The sequence below is a fragment of the Mustela putorius genome, unplaced genomic scaffold (assembly GCF_011764305.1).
Source record: "Mustela putorius furo isolate JIRA1106 unplaced genomic scaffold, ASM1176430v1.1 tig00000275_pilon_pilon_pilon, whole genome shotgun sequence".
Taxonomy (NCBI): domain Eukaryota; kingdom Metazoa; phylum Chordata; class Mammalia; order Carnivora; family Mustelidae; genus Mustela; species Mustela putorius.
The window spans coordinates 15017659-15037557 of NW_025421341.1; the positions used below are offsets into that span (position 1 = coordinate 15017659).

A 19899-nucleotide genomic window follows, 5' to 3' on the forward strand; every position below is an offset into this window, starting at 1 on the left:
TTCCTTTAAAAGTATCTTTATTCATTGTTTCATGGATGACATGGCTTGTTTTTGGCTAATAATTACTTTTAAGTATCAAATCAAATGTTTCACTTTCCCATCTTATTCACTTAAAAAAAATTTTTTTTTAAAGATTTATTTATTTATTTGACAGAGAGAGATCACAAGTAGGCAGAGAAGCAGGCAGAGAGGGGAAAAGCAGGCTTGCCACTGAGCAGAGAACCTGATGTGGGGCTTGATCCCAGGACCCTGAGACCAGGGCTGGAGCCGAAGGCAGAGGCTTAACCCACTAAGCCACCCAGGTGCCCCTAAAGATCTTATTTTTAAGTAATCTCCATACCCAACATGGGGCTTAAACTCACAGCCCCAAAAGCAAGGGTTGTATGGTCTGTGGAGTGCACCAGCCAGCCAAGTGCTCCCTCATTTTCCATTTTAAATGATTACTTTATTATTGTATTTATCATGACTTGAAATTTTCTTGTTTATTGATGTACTTCCTCCTTTATTTGTTGCAACTTATTTGTTTATGCACTTATTAGCAGAGATCTTGCCAGTTTCATTTGCCATCATATTTTTCAGTTTGGCTGAAAATAAAAGTCACTGTTTCGATACCTATAAAGTATACCAATATATTGAAACTAAAGGATGACGAGTTGGTCTGTGTTTGCCTATAAATGAAACTGGGATGAAATCTGCTGAAATCCCAGGTGGTAAATGGGAGAACTGACCACATTCGCTAGTTGGGTGGGGCTGGGCAAATGCTCAGCTTGAGTCCTAGCAGTTCCAAGGCAGCAAGGCAGAAAGATCCTGCTTCCACCAAGGCTACTCTTCATTCATCAGGGACCCTGCAGAAGCTTTTGTCTGAAGAAATGATGCCACTGCTTAAAAACAGGGTTAGTTAGGATAGGGTGGTAGAAAGCATTTACATTGTATATTTATCCTTCCCTTTCAAAGTCAATGTGCTGTTAACTATTATTAATGTTACTATAAGCAGTAATAGTAACATAACTGTTGATCCCCCAATTTGAAAGCAATTATGCTTTTAGAATTTCAGGGAGAACCAAAGACCAAGGTTTCTAGAGTCAGAAGATGGTTGCCTTTTAGCTATGTAAAAAATGAAAAGTTAAACCTTGTGCTGGAGAATTTCAGAATCTTCGAATTCAAAGTTTTTCCTACTACTGTATTAATTTCATATTTGATTTCTCTTCCTATAGAGAGAGCATATAAAAACATGTTTAGCATTTCCTCCCTTGCCAGGTTGCATTTCATCTTGAGTAGATTTAAAACCAGATTAGTTGTAATAGGATTCCAGGATGTGGGCAGACATCTACTTGTCATGGATGATCTCTCTTGCAATCAGCTCCTTCATTATTTCGTTGGTACCACCATAGATTGTCTGAACTCGGGCATCCACATAAGCTCTAAATAAATCAGAAGATGACTGAATGAGTAAAGAAAAGACATTGGAAATTACAAGTTTTGTCTTATCAACTCATAACTATTAGTTACTTTAAAGTGTTTATTTAATGAAATCCAAATAACAAAGTTCTTTATAAATTCCTTTTTTTGTTCACCACGTCATTCAACCTAGGTTTGTATAATTAGAAAAGTCTATTAAGATACTGATCATCTGTATAGCTTTGTTTTAGTTTGCTTGATGAGATTATAATTTCAAAATAACATTTATTCGTATGCTTCATTTGATTTAATTTTGTAAAACTTAGCCCATATAATAGCATTCTAAAAAAGGCTATGTCAGGTTTAGAATGGACAGAATGTCTTAATTTCTTGTTATCTTTAATGTTCCCTTAAAAATGTTGAAATCTACTGGTTTTATAAGAAACAAAAGAGAAAAGAATGTATCTATTTCCTAATATCTCTTTAGATTCCCACCACCAAAGCTGTATCAGGAGTATAAATTGATGCTTTAGAAAAGATTACTTCCCACAAAGTTAACAAGTAACTTATTTTCTAGAAATGGTTAATAGTCACTCACTCCAGTAATGTATGAGATTAAAATACTGAGTGCCTAAGTCTACTGTCACAAAAAAAAAAAAGAAAAAGAGGAAAAAAGAAAAAACATTATGAGGAATTCACTTTTAATGGGAATGATAGCAACCATGATACTGTATACTTGTTTCTACCTATTCTCATCTCATTTTATCCTCCAACTTTATCCTCTCATATCCTTTAACCTTTATACTGGCAGGATAAATAACCTTTATACTGGAGGATAAATATTACTATAGTTTTGCACGTAAAGGAACTGTGGTACAGAGCAGTTATACATGTACTAATTAATGGCTGCTATTTATTGGTCACATAACATACTTGGCAGGCTGGAATGAGAATGTAAGTATCTTGCCACTGTGGCAAGTATCATTTTTATTATTTCACAATATTTTCATTGGTCTGGGCATGCAGGACTAGTTATAAGCTTTGGACTTTCCTAGCAGACAAATTCAATGGCATTTTTTTTTTCAAGCATAGAATTCTTTTGTTCTTATTTATTTTAAAAATTTTATTTATTTGAGAGAGAGAGAGCAAGCAAGAGCATGGTGGGGTGCAGAAGGAGTGTGAGAAGAAGGTTCTCCCCTCAGAGCAGGGAGCCTGAGGCAGGGCTCCATCCTAGGACCCCCGGATCCTAGGACCTGAGTCCAAGGCAGCCACTTAACCGATGAAGTCACCCAGGCGTCCTTGTTTTTTGTTTTTTTTTTTTTTTAAAGATTTTATTTATTTATTTGACAGAGAGAAATCACAAGTAGATGGAGAGGCAGGCAGAGAGAGAGAGAGGGAAGCAGGCTCCCTGCTGAGCAGAGAGCCCAATGCGGGCCTCGATCCCAGGACCCTGAGATCATGACCTGAGCCGAAGGCAGCGGCTTAACCCACTGAGCCACCCAGGCGCCCCTTGTTTTTTGTTTTTAATTTAACACCTGAGACAAACTAAATGTGCCAGTTCTCTAGGAACATGACCAATTCTGGACTCTCTTTATCATGGTACCTTGCAAACAGTGAGCACTCCGTAAATATTTACTGATTTAGTATATTAGAAAGGAATTTTAGAGTCTCAATACCTACTTTTTGATGAAACTTGAAATATGAAGACATTTGCATTTTCAAATATATTTTTTCTTTTGGACAGCTTCCATGGTTGCCCACAAAACCCAGCACTTGCATGTAGAGAGCCTACCTAGCATTTCAGCCTACTTCAGCAATGTTTTTAGAAATTTTCAGACTGGGCTTTTTTTTATTTCCACATTAAGGAAGTTCCAATGGAGCAAGGTAAAGACAGAGATCAGTAGACCTTTTATAGATTACTAATTAAATTGAGTCATCAACTAAAATTAACAGAGAAGGGCAGCAGAAGGAATGTTTCACCACACAGTGATGAAGCTCTGTATCTCAGGCTATTCTCCCCAGCAGTGCAGAGGAGTCTTGAAATGGCATAGCTCAACATGCCTCACTTCTCACAGACCCCAAGCCTAATGAGTAAGATTGAAACAAGTTCACATGCTTACGACCAGTTATTTAAAAATAAACAAATAAAAAAAAGTGACAAAACAAAAAAGCAAAATAAACAACCCCAAACAAAACTCAAAACACATACACATACAATAAAACAGCTTAATCCAAGGATATAAGAAACACAATTAGAATGATTTTTTCCCCTCAAATCAAAGTCTGTGCCCTGCAACCACATACTGCCTAATGTGTCTAATCAGCTTTTTGATATTATCTACTGTTCTTTCTTCCTAACTTATGAAAAGTTCTTTCCTCATGTCTTTGGGGAAGAGAAATAGCAGTCTAGTTTAAAAGTTCATACTATCTTTGAAGTAACAAACCAGCCAAGAAAGGGATTAGTATTCCTAAAAGGAAATATAAGTCTCTCAAATTGAAACCAGGCATTTCAAGTAAGCCATCAAGCTACAGTATTTGCTTGCTACTGACCTGAAGGAATGGCCTCTTAAAAAACAGAGAGCAAGACTTACTCTGCACTCTGATCTTGGGCCATGTGGATGGGGGACTCGTCTTCACCTCATATGCCCTCTTTGGAACCTGAACTAGACTAGACAAACACTGAGCAAATACGTGTCTACATTTCCAGCAGAAGTTGTAATGGCACAGTCAAGTAGAAGAATATAGATATGCATTATGGTCTTACTTTCTTACCATTGGGAATATTGTGAATAAGATGCATTAATAGTGTGAGTAAAACATGAAAATGCACAAAAAAATTCCAATGATGGTTTAATTTGTGCTAGCAGAACTCAGTGTTTATTTCTGATTTCATGACTATACAAAGATAAAAAAATAAATCTGCTTTTGATTAAGGCTCATTTGAAATAGTTCTGGAAGGATATACCAAAATCCAAGTCCAGGGATTAACAAAAAAAAATTGTATCTATATCTAGATCAAGATATAGACATACATATACATATATATGAGTGTATATATATGAATGTATGTGTATATGTATACCTATGATTTAGCTACTTCATATCTACATTCTTGGGAATGTAGAAAAGAAAAGCCATTGCTGATGCTGAGTTTTTATAAAGGGTCATAAATTATACATACCCTGTGATTAAAGCTTCTGAACTGCCCCAATAGCTACAGAAAATTAGTAGATTATATCAACGCTGGAGCTTCTGTTCTTAATGTAACTTAACTAAAATGTTTAATTTTCCTTATTAAAGACCATAAATATATCAAATGTTTTCAATTATGTTTTCCAAAACAATAAATTTGAAAGTCAGTCTGAATACTAGTTTGATAGTTTTCCTCTTCAGATAGTCTGTATTTAGATTAAAATTAGAAGAGAAAAAGGTTTTAGAAGCCCATAGCATTCACATTCTCAGATCCAGAACTCAACTGGACTTCTTTCCAGTTTCAGTTATAAAATGTCCTTGAGGGCACCTGGGTGGCTCAGTGGGTTGAGCCCCTGTCTTCGGCTCAGGTCATGATCTTGAGGGTCCTGGGATCGAGTCCCACGTCAGGCTCTCTGCTCGGCAGGGAGCCTGCTTCCCTCTCTCTCTCTCTCTTTCTCTGCCTGCCTCTCTGCCTGCTTGTGATCTCTCTCTGTCAAATAAATAAATAAATAAAATTAAAAAAAAAAAAAGAAAAAAGGAAATGTCCTTGAGAAAGTTTTATAAACTGAAAATTTTGCTAAATAAGAGAAAATTTTCTAGAGCAAAATGAATAATTAAATATTTAAGATATGAAAACTTAAGCCTTTTCATATTTGTTTTTTTCTGAAGTGCCAATTTTTTTTTAGTTCTAAAAAGTTATATTTTAGGGATGCCTGGATGGTTCAGCAGTTGAATATCTGACTCTTGGTTTCAGCTCAGGTCATGATCTCAGGGTCATGAGATGAAGCCCAGTATCTGGCTCATGCTAACTTGAGATTCTCTCTTTCTCTGTCCCTGCCCTGCCATTTGTGTGTGTGTGAGAGAGAGAGAGAGAATGAGAACACGTGAACACTAAAATAAATAAGTAAAATCTTTAAAAAACAAAATGAAAATAAAAAGTGGTATTTTAAAAGAAGACATAAATAACTGACAGGTATATGAAAAAATGCTCACTGTCACCAATCATCAGGCAAACGCAAATCAAAACCACAATGAGATATCACCTCACACCTGTGAGGATGGCTATTAACAAAAAAACAAAGGAAAACAGGTGTTTAAAAGAATGTGGAGAAATTGGAACCCTGCACACTGTTGGAGGGAATACAAAATGGGGCAGCTACTGTGGAAAACAGTATGGAGGCTCCTCAAAGAATTAAATAGAACTACTGGGACACCTGGGTGGCTCAGTTCATAAAGCAACTCCCTTCGGCTCAGGTTGTGATTCCAGGATCCTGGGATCAGCTCCTGGCTCAGCACACAGCTTGCTTCTCCCTCCCACTCTGCCTGCTGCTCTACCTGCTTGTATTCTCTCTCTCTGTTAAATGAATAAATAAAAACCTTTAAAAATTTCTTAAAAAAAAAGAAAAGAACTACCATATGATTTTTTAAAAATCCCACTTCTAGGTATTTATTGCAAAGAATTGAAATCAGGCCCTCCAAGCGATATTAGCATTCACAAGTTCATTGCAGTTATTATTCACAATAGCCAAGATGTGGAAACAGCCTAATGTCTATGCACAGATGAGTGCATAAAGAAAATGGAATGGAATAGTATTTAACCTTAAACCGGAAGGAAATTCTACAATAGGCGACAACTTGGATGGACTTGAACATTCTGTTAAGTGAATTAAGCCAGTCACAGAAAGACAGATACTATGTGATTCCACCTCTATGAGGTATCTAAAATAGCCAAATTCATAGAATCACAGAAGAATGATGGTTGCCAGGAACAAAAGAAGGGGATAATGGGGAGTTATTAATCAATGGGCTTAAAGTTTCAGCTGAGCAAGATGAGTAGGCTTCAGAGGTCTGTAGTGCCATGTTGTACTATAGTTACCTGTTCAGTATAGAGCACTTAAAAATTTGTGAAGAGGGTAGATACGATGTTAAATATTCTTACCACAGGAAACTAAAATAATTAATAGTCAATGCAAATTAAAGGAAGAATAATAATCTATTTTCTACCTGTTACATCAGCATAAGTTTTAAAAAACAATAACATTCACAGTTTAAGAAGATAAGCTGTCCTCAAACTTTTTTCATTTGGGTATGAGTTGCAACTAACTAGAGAAAATAATCTGGCAATGTATTAAAATTAAAAATATGTATACTTTTGAACTAGCAATACTACTTTTGGAATTCTGTCCTGTTGTAATTAAAAACACATGTATCTAAGACTAATGTTTAAAGGTGTTCTGTTGCAGCATTTATTGTCATAGTAAAAGAGTCAAAATAACCTGTATAATTATAGTTAACCAATAAAATACAGTATCATTCGACCATAAAGAAAGTGATATTAATCCTTCTGTATAATGATTCAAATAAAGCCATACTTTACTATTCTGTGTGCTTTCTTTAAAAAAGATAAAATCCTAGTAGCAAGCTGATAACATGAAGCTGTTTCATCTGCTTGAACACACTCTGTAGTCAGATGACAAACACAAAGATTTCACATCTTTTTCCTCTACACTCAGTGTAGAAAGTACGGTAAAGAAAATTTCCTTTTTCTTTACACCATACTCACTTTGCAATTGGGTACTCCCACATGTATCCCCAACCTCCATGGAGCTGGACACAGTCATAAGCCACACGGTTTTGTAACTCAGATGCCCTAGATGACCGAAATAAAAAGCAAAATAGGAACATTTGAAACGGATTTTCACAAAGTGCTTCACAATCAGGAAAACAAATTACTTCTGACTGTTTAAATACATACATTTATCAAACAATTACAATTAGACATATTAGCCAACCAGAGAAGATTGACATAAATTATGTATGAAATAAAACTCTGGACAATTTTCACATAATGAATATTTTGTTCACCAGTTAGTTCTGGCTGGGTTTTTGGTAAGGCTAGAAATAAATGTGGAACACATAGACTATTAGGTTTTGGCTACTTTAGGCCTGAAAAGGACAAAGTAAAAACCTGATTTTGGTCTAATTAATTTAGATTCTTTGTCTGATCCAAGTAACTAAATAGTTATACAGCCCCTCTATTTCATTTTGCCTTGTAATATGTCTTTTTCTCCAAAGACATCAATTCTACCTGAAGGTTACAATTCTGAATTTACAATTCTGAATTTATTTTATTCTGAAGGTTACAATACTGAATTTCAGTAACTGTGAAAAAATTTTTTAGGGATTTTCAGAAATAACCTGAAAGTAAAAGTAAAAACCTAAGTGTGAAGACTACTATTAAGGTACACACCATCATATAGGAAACTTGCTAAAGATTATTTGGGTATTATTATTCCCAAAGTATCTGAAATACTTGAGAAATATTCTTGATCTATCATAATAATTTTAACTACCATTAAAATTCATAAGGTAACTGATGGAGATTTTATTCATCTTAAGATAAAAACATAAGTTCAAAATGCTTTTCAATGTATTTTCTTTATTTTTTTCCTCTTAAAGTAATGCCTGCCCACAACATGGGACTTGAACTCATGACCCTGAGATCAAGAGTCACATGCTCTACTGACTGAGCCAGCCAAGAGCTCTATCTATTTTTCAATAGTGGAAAACATAAAGTAAAAGTAAGCATAACCACATTTTCTCATTTAAAATAATTTTTAACTCAAGTCACAGGACAGGTGAGGATGTTCCTAATATAAGAGCAGCAATATAATGATTAACAGGTAGGGCTCAGGGGGGCAGCCATGTTTGGAATTCTATACATTTTTGTATTTTAGTGAAATATTTACTGGGTTATAACTAGTTGCTTCCTCTGCTTCAATGTGAAGTAACAGTATGTCTTTAAACTTAGTGTTTTCAAAGATCAGTAAGGTCAATAGCTACCTGAATATCTCCTTTTCTAAAATTATCTAAAAATATTTTACACTTTTTTCAACTGGTCAAAGAACTTGCTATAAGCGTAAATGTCCAATGTCCCCCCCAAAGTACAAGTTCCTAGTAATTTCACATCAACTTCAACCTGGCAGTTTTATTATTTTGGAATTATTACATAAAGAGCTATCCTGCATATTTCCTCATTCTATTTCTGATTGAACTGAACACAAGTTAATGAATAATGACAGGAATTTTTTTCTAGTTATTTTTGGGCTAATGAGATGTGGGAATGTTTGTTTTTAAAACAGGAAACCAAACCCATTTCCAGAATCTGATTTAAACTATGTTCTTGCATCCTAAAATACAAGGAGTCTCTTTTCAATTAACTCATCTTTATTTACTTATTTATTTTTCAATTCATCTTTAATACCAGTGAAAAGTCTTTCCAAGACTTATAGGACATTTTCCCTTTCATTTAATAGAGAATGTGCAACATTTGAGGGAATAATCAATTTTTCGGAAATTTTTCTTAGATCTAGACAACACTTTAGGGAAATGCAATCCAATCTACTCATTTCACAGATATCAAAATGTTGATCCAGAAAGAATTAAATTTAATTACAGTTATTTAATGAAAGAATTGGGATTCAATCTCAGAATTCTAAGTCTTACTATTCTTGTTTGGTCTCATTACGGGCCACTTGTCAGATAATTTGAAATTAAACTCGTACTTGAATGAACTAATCAGTCATCCTTCTTCAGTATCTTAATATCTTATTTTCAATAGCAAGCTAAAAGTTAAATCAACTTGAGTAATTTTTAGCACATTATATATAGGCTTAATGGGACCTTCCAGTATATTTTTTTTAAGTTGATTCTTATTGTTAGTTTTTATTTTCACAGCCTTGTTCTTTTAAGACCCTCAGGGCTGAGTTTAAAGTTGGAAGAATTCCATAACAGTCTGTGCAAACACCACATTTTAATTATTGAAGCATGCATACCAATATTTCGCCATGGAGGCAGAGGCAGAATCCAGACGTTTCTTTTCATGCAGCTGGAGACAGCTGTCCACAAAAGCTCTGGTTACACAAATTTGTGTTTTTAATTCTGCTAGCTTATGTTGTACTGTCTTGAGTTTGAAGGAAATGAAAGGAAAAAAATTGAGCATAAAAAAGAGCATATTTATAGTCACCTAGCATATCAAAAATTATATAATAGAAGATCTTTAGAGCAAAACAAAAGTGGAATTACCAGTTCTTTTTCTTCCTCCCAAAGAGGCATGTTAAACTAAATAGCTTAAATTTAAAACACACTATATTCATTGCTAGAAAAACCTGTACTAAAAGAGAAAAAAAGAGATAAATACATAAACAATATCTCATGTTTTAGATTTAAAAATTTAGACCATTTAGGGAAACTGCTTGAAAAACAGCATGGCTTTAATAGGTGAGCACCATCTGCTGGTATAGTCCTTTAATACAGCTGTTGAAAACACCCATTTTCCTCCAGAATCTAAATCCACGAAGAATTCGTGTTTTTCTTCTTTCTTATAAAGAATTTGTCTCTATTAATGAAATTAAGTATACACATTATTCTGCTTCTTTGTCTTGGAGTAAAATAATAAAGTAACAAGCTGGAAGGACAATGTTAAAAATAATTATTAGACATTATTTTTTTTTAAGATTTTATTTATTTATTTGAGAGAGATACAGTGAGAGAGAACATGAGTGAGGAGAAGGTCAGAGGGAGAAGCAGACTTCCCATGGAGCTGGGAGCCCGATGTGGGACTCGATCCCGGGACTCCAGGATGATGACCCGAGCTGAATGCAGTCGTCCAACCAACTGAGCCACCCAGGCGCCCTAGACATTATTTTATATTGCAAAGTATTTAATCTGCATCTACAGAATGTAGAATAAAAGCATCAGAGCATGCAAGAGATCAAAGTCCAGTAGCCTCCAACTTCTTCCACATCTTTCCACTATGTATATATCTCTATGGATATCCCTACATATAGCTAGTCTCTAACTTGAACTGAATGGTCTGGAATGGCCAATGTGATATATTATACTTTCTCCTGCTGGCCACAGACAACCTATAGTAGCCTTTGAAGTCATTCTCTCTGTTCCCAAGTGTTTTTGACTGCTTTCACTTCAATCAAATGGTCTTTATTCCAGATTCTTGGCTCTCATACTTTGAATTCTGAGTTCACATCTGGTCTCCTTGGTGCACCAACTCTTGAACTTCCTTCAGGAAACTGGCTTGGATTTGACATATTAGCCTTCCACTTTGGGTAACCCCCTGAAATACACCCCATTCAAGTTGACCTCTTAGGTTCAAGGCCCAGCTATGGTCAGCTGGCTCTGTCTTCCTTGTGGAAATTCAGATAGAACAGAGTTTTGATCATTCTATAGAACTAATGAGTGAGATCTTTGCTGTGACTATTAAAAGGCATGGAAGTTAGTGACAGAGGTGGCGCAGTCAAACTCAAACTAGAAATTAATGTGCCCTACCTATGCACTGGTAAGTTCAAAGCCATGACTGAGTCCCCAGAAGGAAGGCTTTAGGGACTAGATTCTCAAGAGAATGTTGGCTCTGCCATTCCTATTGGCTATGGCAATTCTCAAACTACAAAAGCGAGCCTTTTAGCATCATTGTGATGGGGACAATTGGGGTGCTTTCTATTTCCAGAAAAGAGTAGAAAAGGAACATAATTAAGACCCAGGACCAGGCAAGATCTGAGTGTCAGGAGGAACAGGCACTACGAGGAAGAGATTCCTCAGAGGTGTATGAACGGCACTACCATTTCAATGAAAAACCCAACTGACTGCCTTTCCCTTGGCCTTACTCCACCCTATTCTAGAAACAGACAATATGACTGGCACCTAATAGTTCCAAAACCAAGCAGTAGGAAGGTTGGCATCACACTTTTCCCACCTCAGTATCCTGGCTTCTGATTCAGAACACGCTGGGACACATCAAAACCTTCTTCCCCTCTCACTCTTTCCCTTACGTTGTTTATCTCCCTTTCTATTCATGCATATTTAATTACACCAAACCTCTACCATCTAATCAACACAAAGTTTCCTACTTCTACACCACACATCCAAGATTACTCACAGAAAACTTAAAGATGGAAGAAATGAAAAAAAGTGGGGGAAAAAATGTTCTATACATTGAAAACAGATGAGTATATATTCCCTCTAAGCCTATTCCTGGTTTAGTTCAATGACACTTATTTTCAATGGAAAATAAGTAAGAATCTGACAATTCTTTTTTTTTCTTTTTAAATTTATTTTTATTTGAGAGAGAGAGAATGCATGTGCTCATGCAGGGGTAAGGGACAGAGGGACGGGGAAAGAATCCCAAGCAGACTCGCTACTATGAGCAGAGCCCAATGTGGGGCTTGATCCCACTGACCCTGAGATCATGACCCAAGCCAAAATCAAAAGTCAGAGACCCAACTGACTGAGCCACGCAGGTACCCTGACAATCTGACAATTCCTAAGATACTTTTGCTCTTTCCCCACTGTAATGGCACCCTTGAGAATTTATGCTCTATTTACAATGTGAGAGAATCAGGATCTCTAAGCCCAATTCCCCACCTGAGAGCTATTTCTCTAGGAATGCTGGGAGCTTCCAGAAGCTGAAGTTAAATTTCAGATCAGGGTGTGCTCATTTAGAACTCTTGCTTTAATCCATTTAGTGAAGTCCACAGGTTTGAAGAAATGAATGCCTCCAAGAATACATAATTTACTCTCTAGGGGACAAAGAGATTAAATACTTGTATATTCTTGGCATCACATTGTCCTGGCTCTTCATTGCAGACATTGCCTCAGGCTTTCAGAAATTATTCTGTAATGGGTGGTGGCTAATAACTATACCACGCATTATTAGCAAGGTGCTTCTTGTAATTGATCAACACACTTGTAGCAGTATTTCCAAGCATTCATTAATAATTGCTAATAGATAATACTGCAGCTAGCATTTAAAAAGAAAATCCTCAAAACTTAATGAGTAAATCAGAGTATCTTTCAGAGTTCTGAACGACATAACCCTTTGAATCATAGAATTATGGAACCTGGAATACACTTTGGAGAGGTTACCTAGGCCATATTCCATTTAAACAGCACAGAGTATGAATGAAAGGAAATGAAAATCCTATAATTGCCACTGAAGTATGATAGGTCTCCATCCTAAAAAGAATATGATTTTTTGGTGGAATATAGCTAAATGGCAGAGAGGCCCCAATGTTCAAAATTCAAGAATAACATAGAGAAAATAAGGAAACTGAATAGTTAAATGATCATAAGATGACACTTGGCTAGGTATAATATGATGTTTAAAGGTCTTCTATTTCATTTTAATAACTAGAACAATAGTGTACCCGGCTCCAGGATAGGAGCTATAGGCAATATATTAGTTGTTCATCTTCTTTGAATACATTCCAAGACTGAACACAAAAATATTATTCAAAGATACTTATTTCAATAAAACAGAAAGATTAGATGAAATATCTCAGAAATCTGGGAGGTGCCTGGGTGACTTGGTCATTAAGCATCTGCCTTTGGCTCAGGTCATGATCCCAGGGCCTGGGGATCCAGCCCGGCACAGGGCTGCTTGCTCAACTGGGGTCTGCTTCTCTCCCTCAAACTCCCCCTGCTTGTGTTCCCTCTCTCACTGTCTCTCTGTCTCTGTCAAATAAATAAATGAAATCTTAAAGAAAAGAAATGTCTCAGAAATCTAAGAACACACACATATTTACTTAGAAAACCATACTACAGGTAGTCCTGGTATACTGGTGGAAGTGATGCTACTGCCATCTAGTGACATTTTGGTAAACTACCTTTGAAAGGAGGCAATAAAAGCCTTTTCAAATCCTTTTAAAAAGATTGAAACGATCTTTATTTTTTCTATCAAAATATATGTATTTATTTAGCATATATATTAATAAAATACATATATTACAAACTTTGTTTTTTCTATGGGAAAATATTATGCCAATTTCCTATTCCTTCAAGGTCCAATGTCCAATCAGACTTAACATTCTGAATTACAGACAATCTGGGTAATATCATAGTCATCTTTGTTTTAATTTAATATGAGTTCCATAAAAGGAGATGTAGATTTCCAAGGAGATGGAAATAATTTGGTTCACTTTGAATTTTTTAATTCTTAAAAATATTTTATTTATATATTATATTGGAGAGGGAGAGGGAGAGCACAAACAGGGTGAGCAGCAGGCAGAGAGGAAGCAGGTTCCCGGCTGAGCAAGGAGTCTGATGTGGGGCTCCATCCCAGGACCCCAGGACCATGATCGGAGTCGAAGGCAGATGCTTAACTGACTGTGCCACCCAGACATCCCTATTTCTTGAATTTTTAAAAAAGATTTATTTATTTCAGAGAGAGAGAGAGCGTGTGTACAGGGTGGGGAGGGCCAGCGAGAGAGGGGGAGTCTTAAGCAAGCTCTGCGCTCAGCACGGAGCCTGACTCAGGGCTTGAGCTCAAGATCCTGAGTTGAAATCCAGAATCAAACACTTAACCAACTATGGCCTCCCAGGCTCCACCAGGTTCACTTTTTATAGTAACCATAACAGGGCTAAAGGCATGAAATTGGTGGTGGCTGGATTTCAGAAGCAAAAGCTATTGCAGACATACCTTATTTTCTTGCTCTTTGCTTTACTGCACTTTGTAGAAGTTGCATTTTTTTTTTTTTAACAAATTGAAGGTCTGTGGTGACCTGTGTTGAGAAAGTCTATCTGCGCCATTTTTCCCAACAGCATTTGCTCATTTGGTGTCTTTGTGTCATATTTTGGTAATTCTCACAATATTTCCAACTTTCTTATTATCACTATATTTGTTATGGTAATCAGCGATCTTTGGTATTACTATTCTTCTTGTTTTGAGACACCACGAACCACGCCCATAAAAGATGGTAAGCTTAATCGATAAATGTGTGTTCTGATTGCTCCACTGACCAGTCCTTCCCCTATCTCTGTCCCTCTCCCTATTCCCAGAGACACAAAAGTACTGAAATGAGACCCACTAATAACCCTACAATGGCCTCTAAAATCCAACTGAAAGGAGGAATCACATGCCTCTCATTTTAAATCAAAAGCTAGAAATGATTAAACTTCCTGAGGAAGGTATGAAAAAAGCCAAGCCAGGCAGAAAGCTATACTTCTTGTGCCAGTTAGCCAAGCTGTGAATGCAAAGGAAAAGTTCTTGAAGGAAATTAAAAGTGCTCCTCCAGTGAACATGTGAATGATTAAAAAAAAAAAAAAAAAAAGTAAACAGCCTTATTGTTGATATGGAGAAAGTTTTATGTGTCTGGATAGATTATCAAACCATCCACAACATTTCCTTACGCCAAAACCTAATCCACAGCAAGGCCCTAACTCTCCTTAATTCTATGAAAACTGAGAAAGGTAAGGAATCTGAAGAAGTCTGAAGTTGGCAGAGGTTGATTCATGAAGTTTAAGGAAAGAAGCCATCTCCATAACATAGACTGGTAAGTGGAATTGGCCAGTGCTGATGCAGTAGCTATAGCAGGTTACCCGGAAATTCCAGCTAAGGTCATTAACAAAGGTGGCCACACTACACAAGAGATTTTCAATGCAGATGAACCAGCCTTATATTGCAAGAAGATGCCATCTACAGCCTTCATGGCTAGAAAGGAGAAGTCAACGCCTAGCTTCCAACTTCAAAGGACAGGCTGACTTTCCTGCTAGGGCCTAATGCAGCTGGTGACTTTAAGTTGAAGCCAGTGCTCACTGGCCATTCTGAAAATCCTAGGGACCTTAAGAATTATGCTAGACCTACTCTGCCTGTGTTCTAGAACTGGAACAACAAAGCCTGGATAAAATCTCATCTTTGTACAACATGGTTGATTTTATTGAATATGTTAAGCCTACTGTTGAACTCAGAAGAAAAAAAAATCCTTTCAAATATTACTGCTTATTGACAATGTACCTGATCACCCAAATTCTGACTGAGATGCACAATGAGATTCATGTGGTTTTCATGCTTATTAATACAACATCCATGGATGCATCCATGCAGCCCATGGATTAAGGAGAAATTCTGACTTTCAAGTTGTGTTATTTAAGGAATACATTTCATAAAGCTGTAGCTGCCATAGACAGTGATTTCCTCTGCTGGATCTGGGCAAAGTAAAGTGAAAACCCTCTCCAAAGAATCCACCACTCCAAAGGTCATTAAGAACATTCAAGAATCATAGGAAGAGGCTGAAATATCAACACGAGTGGGAGTTTTTGAAGAAGTTGATTCCAATCTTCCTGGATGACTTTGAAGGATTCAGGACTTCAGTGGACAAAGTGACTGTGGATGTGGTGGGAACAGCAAGAGAACTAGAATCAGAAGTGGAGCCTGAAGATAGGACTGCACTGGTGCTATCCTACAATAAACCTTAACAGATGAGGAGTTGCTTCTTATGGATGAATGAAAAAAGTGGTTGTTCTGGAGATGGAATCTACTGGTAAAGATGCCAAGAAGACTGTGGAAATGACAACAAAAGATACAGATTTTTACATAAACTTAGTTGATAAAATAGCAGCAGGGTTTGAGAGGACTGCTTACAATTTTGAAAGAAGTTCTGCTGTGGGTAAAATGTAGGCAAAAAGTATTATATGCTACAGAGAAATCGTTCGTAAAAGGAAGAGTCCATTGATGTGGCAAAGTTAACTGTCTTTTAAAAAAATTATTATTATTTTTTATTATTGTTGTTAACATATAATGTATTATTTGTTTCAGGGGTACCGGTCTGTGATTCATCAGTCTTACACAATGCACAGCGCTCACAACACATACAGTTCATTGTTGTCTTAAAAAAAGGCATAGCCTTCAGCAACTACCACCCTGACCAGTCAGCAGCCATCAACACTGAGGCAAGACGCTCCATCAGCAAAGAGATTACCACTTGCTGAAGGCTACATGATGGCTAGCATTTTTAGCAATATATATTTTTAAAGATTTTATTTATGTATTTGACAGAGAGAGCGAGCGGGTGTGAGAGAGCACAAGCAGGAGGAATGGCAGGCAGAGAGAGAGAAGGAAGCAGGCTCCCCCTGAGCAGGGAGCCTGATGTGGGACTCAATCTCAGGGCCCGGGGATCATGATCTGAGCCAAAGACAGACGCTTAACTAACTGAGCCACCCAGGCACCCCAATGAAGTATTTTTTAATAAAGGTATGCACACCTTTTTTTTTTTTAAGATTTATTTATTTCTTTGAGAGAGAGAGAGAGGGGGAGAGAGCGCATATGCAGGGGGAAGGAGCAGAGGGCGAGGGAGAAGGAGTCTTAAGCAGACTCCACACTGAGCCTAGAACCCCACACGGGGTTAGATCTCATGACCCTAAGATCAGACCTTAGCCAAAACCAAGAGTCAGATGCTTAACTAACTGACTGTGCCACCCAGCTGTCCCGCACGTAGTACACCTTTTAGACACGATGCTATTGCACACTTAATAGACATAGTATAGTGTAAAGATATGCACTGGAAAACCAAAAACTTCATTAGGCTTGCTTAATTGCAATATCCTGGAAGAGAACTGGCAGTATTTTCTAGGTATGCCTATAAAGTACTTTGGGTAGAGTTCAGAAAGTCACAGAGTAATATTTCACATTGGGAGGAATCCATAATATGTATTTTTAGAACCATACCTATCATATTATATTTCAGTATACAACCTTTACAAGGCAGTCAGTACATATTTGTTCAGAGAAACAAAAAGGAATAAATTATGTATATCACTATTTCTCAAAGGGAGATTATTGGCATTTTGAGTGAGACAATTAGTTGCTCTCCAAATCTATCTTTGAATTACAGGACATTTAACAATACTGGCCTCCAAAATATCAAATACCAAACACCATGGTACTTGGTGTGTACTCTACTTCCTGACAGTTCTAAATGCCTGCAGGAAGAGGACAAACACTAAGACTCCCTGCAATGTGTGAATTAATGATACATAAATGAAAAGGAATATAAAATATAAAATCCTTACTTTAAAGGAAATCACAATTTAGGCAAGTCAAACCATACCATTTTAATACGTTGTTTTCTAAAGTGTCTCATTTTAGATTCAGATTCAGACCAACTATTCTTAGATCTGTTATGTCAATAAGAAAGAATATAAAGAAGTGTTTTCAGAATGGAAAAAGTTGACTTTTTTCTTTTCTCAGATCAAGTGAAGATTTTATTTATTTATTTGAGAAAGAGTGAAAGCGATCAGAGGCAGAGAAAGAAGAAGACTCACAGCTGAGCAGGACAGCCCAATGTGGGGCTAGATCCAAGAACCCTGGGATCATGTCCTGAACCGAAGGCAGATGCTTAACCAACTGAGCCACCCAGGCGCCCTGGAAAACGTTCACTTGATAAACACACAGGTAGCAAATAATTCTCAAAATGGCCTGAGGTAGGTCCAGACCAGGAGCCAGAATTTGATGAAAAGGTTCCCTTCATTGGAACAGAATGGAGGAAGACACTTGGTAAGGGAAAAATAGTAAACTTTAGGGAGTGTTTACTTTGCCAGGCAATATTCTGAGCACTCTGGGTGAACCATCTAATCCTCACAGCAATTCTACAAGACAGGTGACAGATATTTTTCACATTTTGCAAATAAGAAAATGCTTTGGAGAGTGATCATACAACCTGACGAGACCACAGAGATCCAAGTAGTTGAGCCTAGGACTTAATCACGCCTGAAGTCAATTTCTGTAATGCTGGTCCTAAAAGCCTACCAGTGTTTCATTTTTGCCTTGCCCTTTACAAAGCTCATCATCTAATAGGTCATTCCACTTCAAATTCTTTTTTTTTTTTCCTGATCTCTCTTTTTTTTTTAATTTTTTATTTTTTATAAACATATATTTTTATCCCCAGGGGTACAGGTCTGTGAATCACCAGGTTTACACACTTCACAGCACTCACCAAAGCACATACCCTCGCCAATGTCCATAATCCCACCCCCTTCTCCCAAACCCCCTCCCCCCAGCAACCCTCAGTTTGTTTTGTGAGATTAAGAGTCACTTATGGTTTGTCTCCACTTCAAATTCTTTAAGTGGATTTCCAATTCCAGACTTTTTGCTGATAAAATGTTCAATCAATTTTATGACTTCCTTGTTTATAAACTATTCATTTAAGAAGAAACTAGGGTCTAATATTTGATTGGCATGGTCAGTGATTATGGGCACCATATGTTGAGTTCTTTGGCAAATACCTTTAACTTCCTTGCAAAACGCAGCCTTAAACAATCATCCACCTACTTTGTGCTTGATCCTGGATAGCTAAACCCTTCTAGTAAATCTAATACACAAAGAAGCAGAAGATACCACTAAAAACCCATGATCATTAACCTCACCAGAGTCCTCAACACTGCCAGCAGCCTTACTATATTTTTCAAGTTAGTTCAGTCTCTCAGTTTGAAGGGGTATTTCAAATCTTCCTCTCCATGGACACTTCCATGCCCCATTTACTCAGCTGATCTTCAAGAACTGAGTTGCCCTATATTACTTAAGGGAAATGAAAGCCTTCATAAAAGAGCTTTTTTGATCTTCTACCAACAGAGGTAAGTATCTGAATGAAACCCTACCTGTCCTTTCTATCAATGGAGGAAACATCTCTGCTGTGGGGGTGGGAAGGCTTATCTTTCCATGTGCTTTGGCATCCACATCCTAATACTTTCTCAAATATCAGACCCAACTGATTATCCTCTTCATATCTACAATCTTTCTCTCTTAACTAAATCCTTTCAACATAATAATAACAAAAACTTAATAATCTCCAAATATGTCACTTGATCCCAAAATTCTGCCCCCCCCCATTCTCTTCTTACTCCCTAGTAACCATCCTTCTTTTAACTACCATTCACAACCGAACTCAGGAAAGAGTTGTCTGCTCTGAGTATCTTTACGTCCTCATTTCCATTTATTCTTCTACCCACGCTGGTCTGGCAACATTGCACTCCAGTCCATTAATGGCTTCTAAGAAATAACTTCCCTACCACTATGTCCAGTGGACAGTCTTTTTAAATTAATTATTATTTTTAATTTAAATTCAATTAACATAGAATATATTATTTGTTTCACGGGTACAGGTCTGTGATTCATCTGTCTTATAGAATACCCAGTGCTCATTACAACACATATCCTCCCCAATGTCCATCACCCAGTGACACCATCCCTCCATCCCCCCCGCCAGCAGCCCTCCCTTTGTTTCCTATGATTAAGCATCTCTTATGGTTTGTCTCCCTCTCTACTTTCATCTTCTTTCATTTTTTCCTCACATCCCCTATGATCCTCTGCCTTATTTCTTAAATTCCACATTATCAGTGAGATCATATGATAATTATTTCTCTGATTGATTTATTTCACTTAGCATAGTACCCTCTAGTCCCACCCATGTCATTGCAAATGGCAAGATCTCAACTTTTTTTTTTTTTAAAGATTTTATTTATTTA

General features: G+C 36.9%; 1 protein-coding gene across 2 annotated transcripts in view; it reads right to left on the reverse strand.

The window, feature by feature from the left end:
* Window positions 1-243: 243 nt before the first annotated feature.
* ACADL (acyl-CoA dehydrogenase long chain) overlaps window positions 244-19899 on the reverse strand; it is a 41400-nt gene continuing 21744 nt past the window's right edge. For both annotated transcript variants that reach the window (XM_045078695.1, XM_004767025.3), the window contains 3 exons: window positions 9426-9553; window positions 7154-7240; window positions 244-1421 (listed from right to left, as the gene is read on the reverse strand). In XM_045078695.1, the coding sequence (XP_044934630.1) occupies window positions 1328-1421; window positions 7154-7240; window positions 9426-9553 (309 nt within the window). In that variant the 3' untranslated portion in view covers window positions 244-1327. The remainder of the gene's footprint in view (window positions 1422-7153; window positions 7241-9425; window positions 9554-19899) is intronic.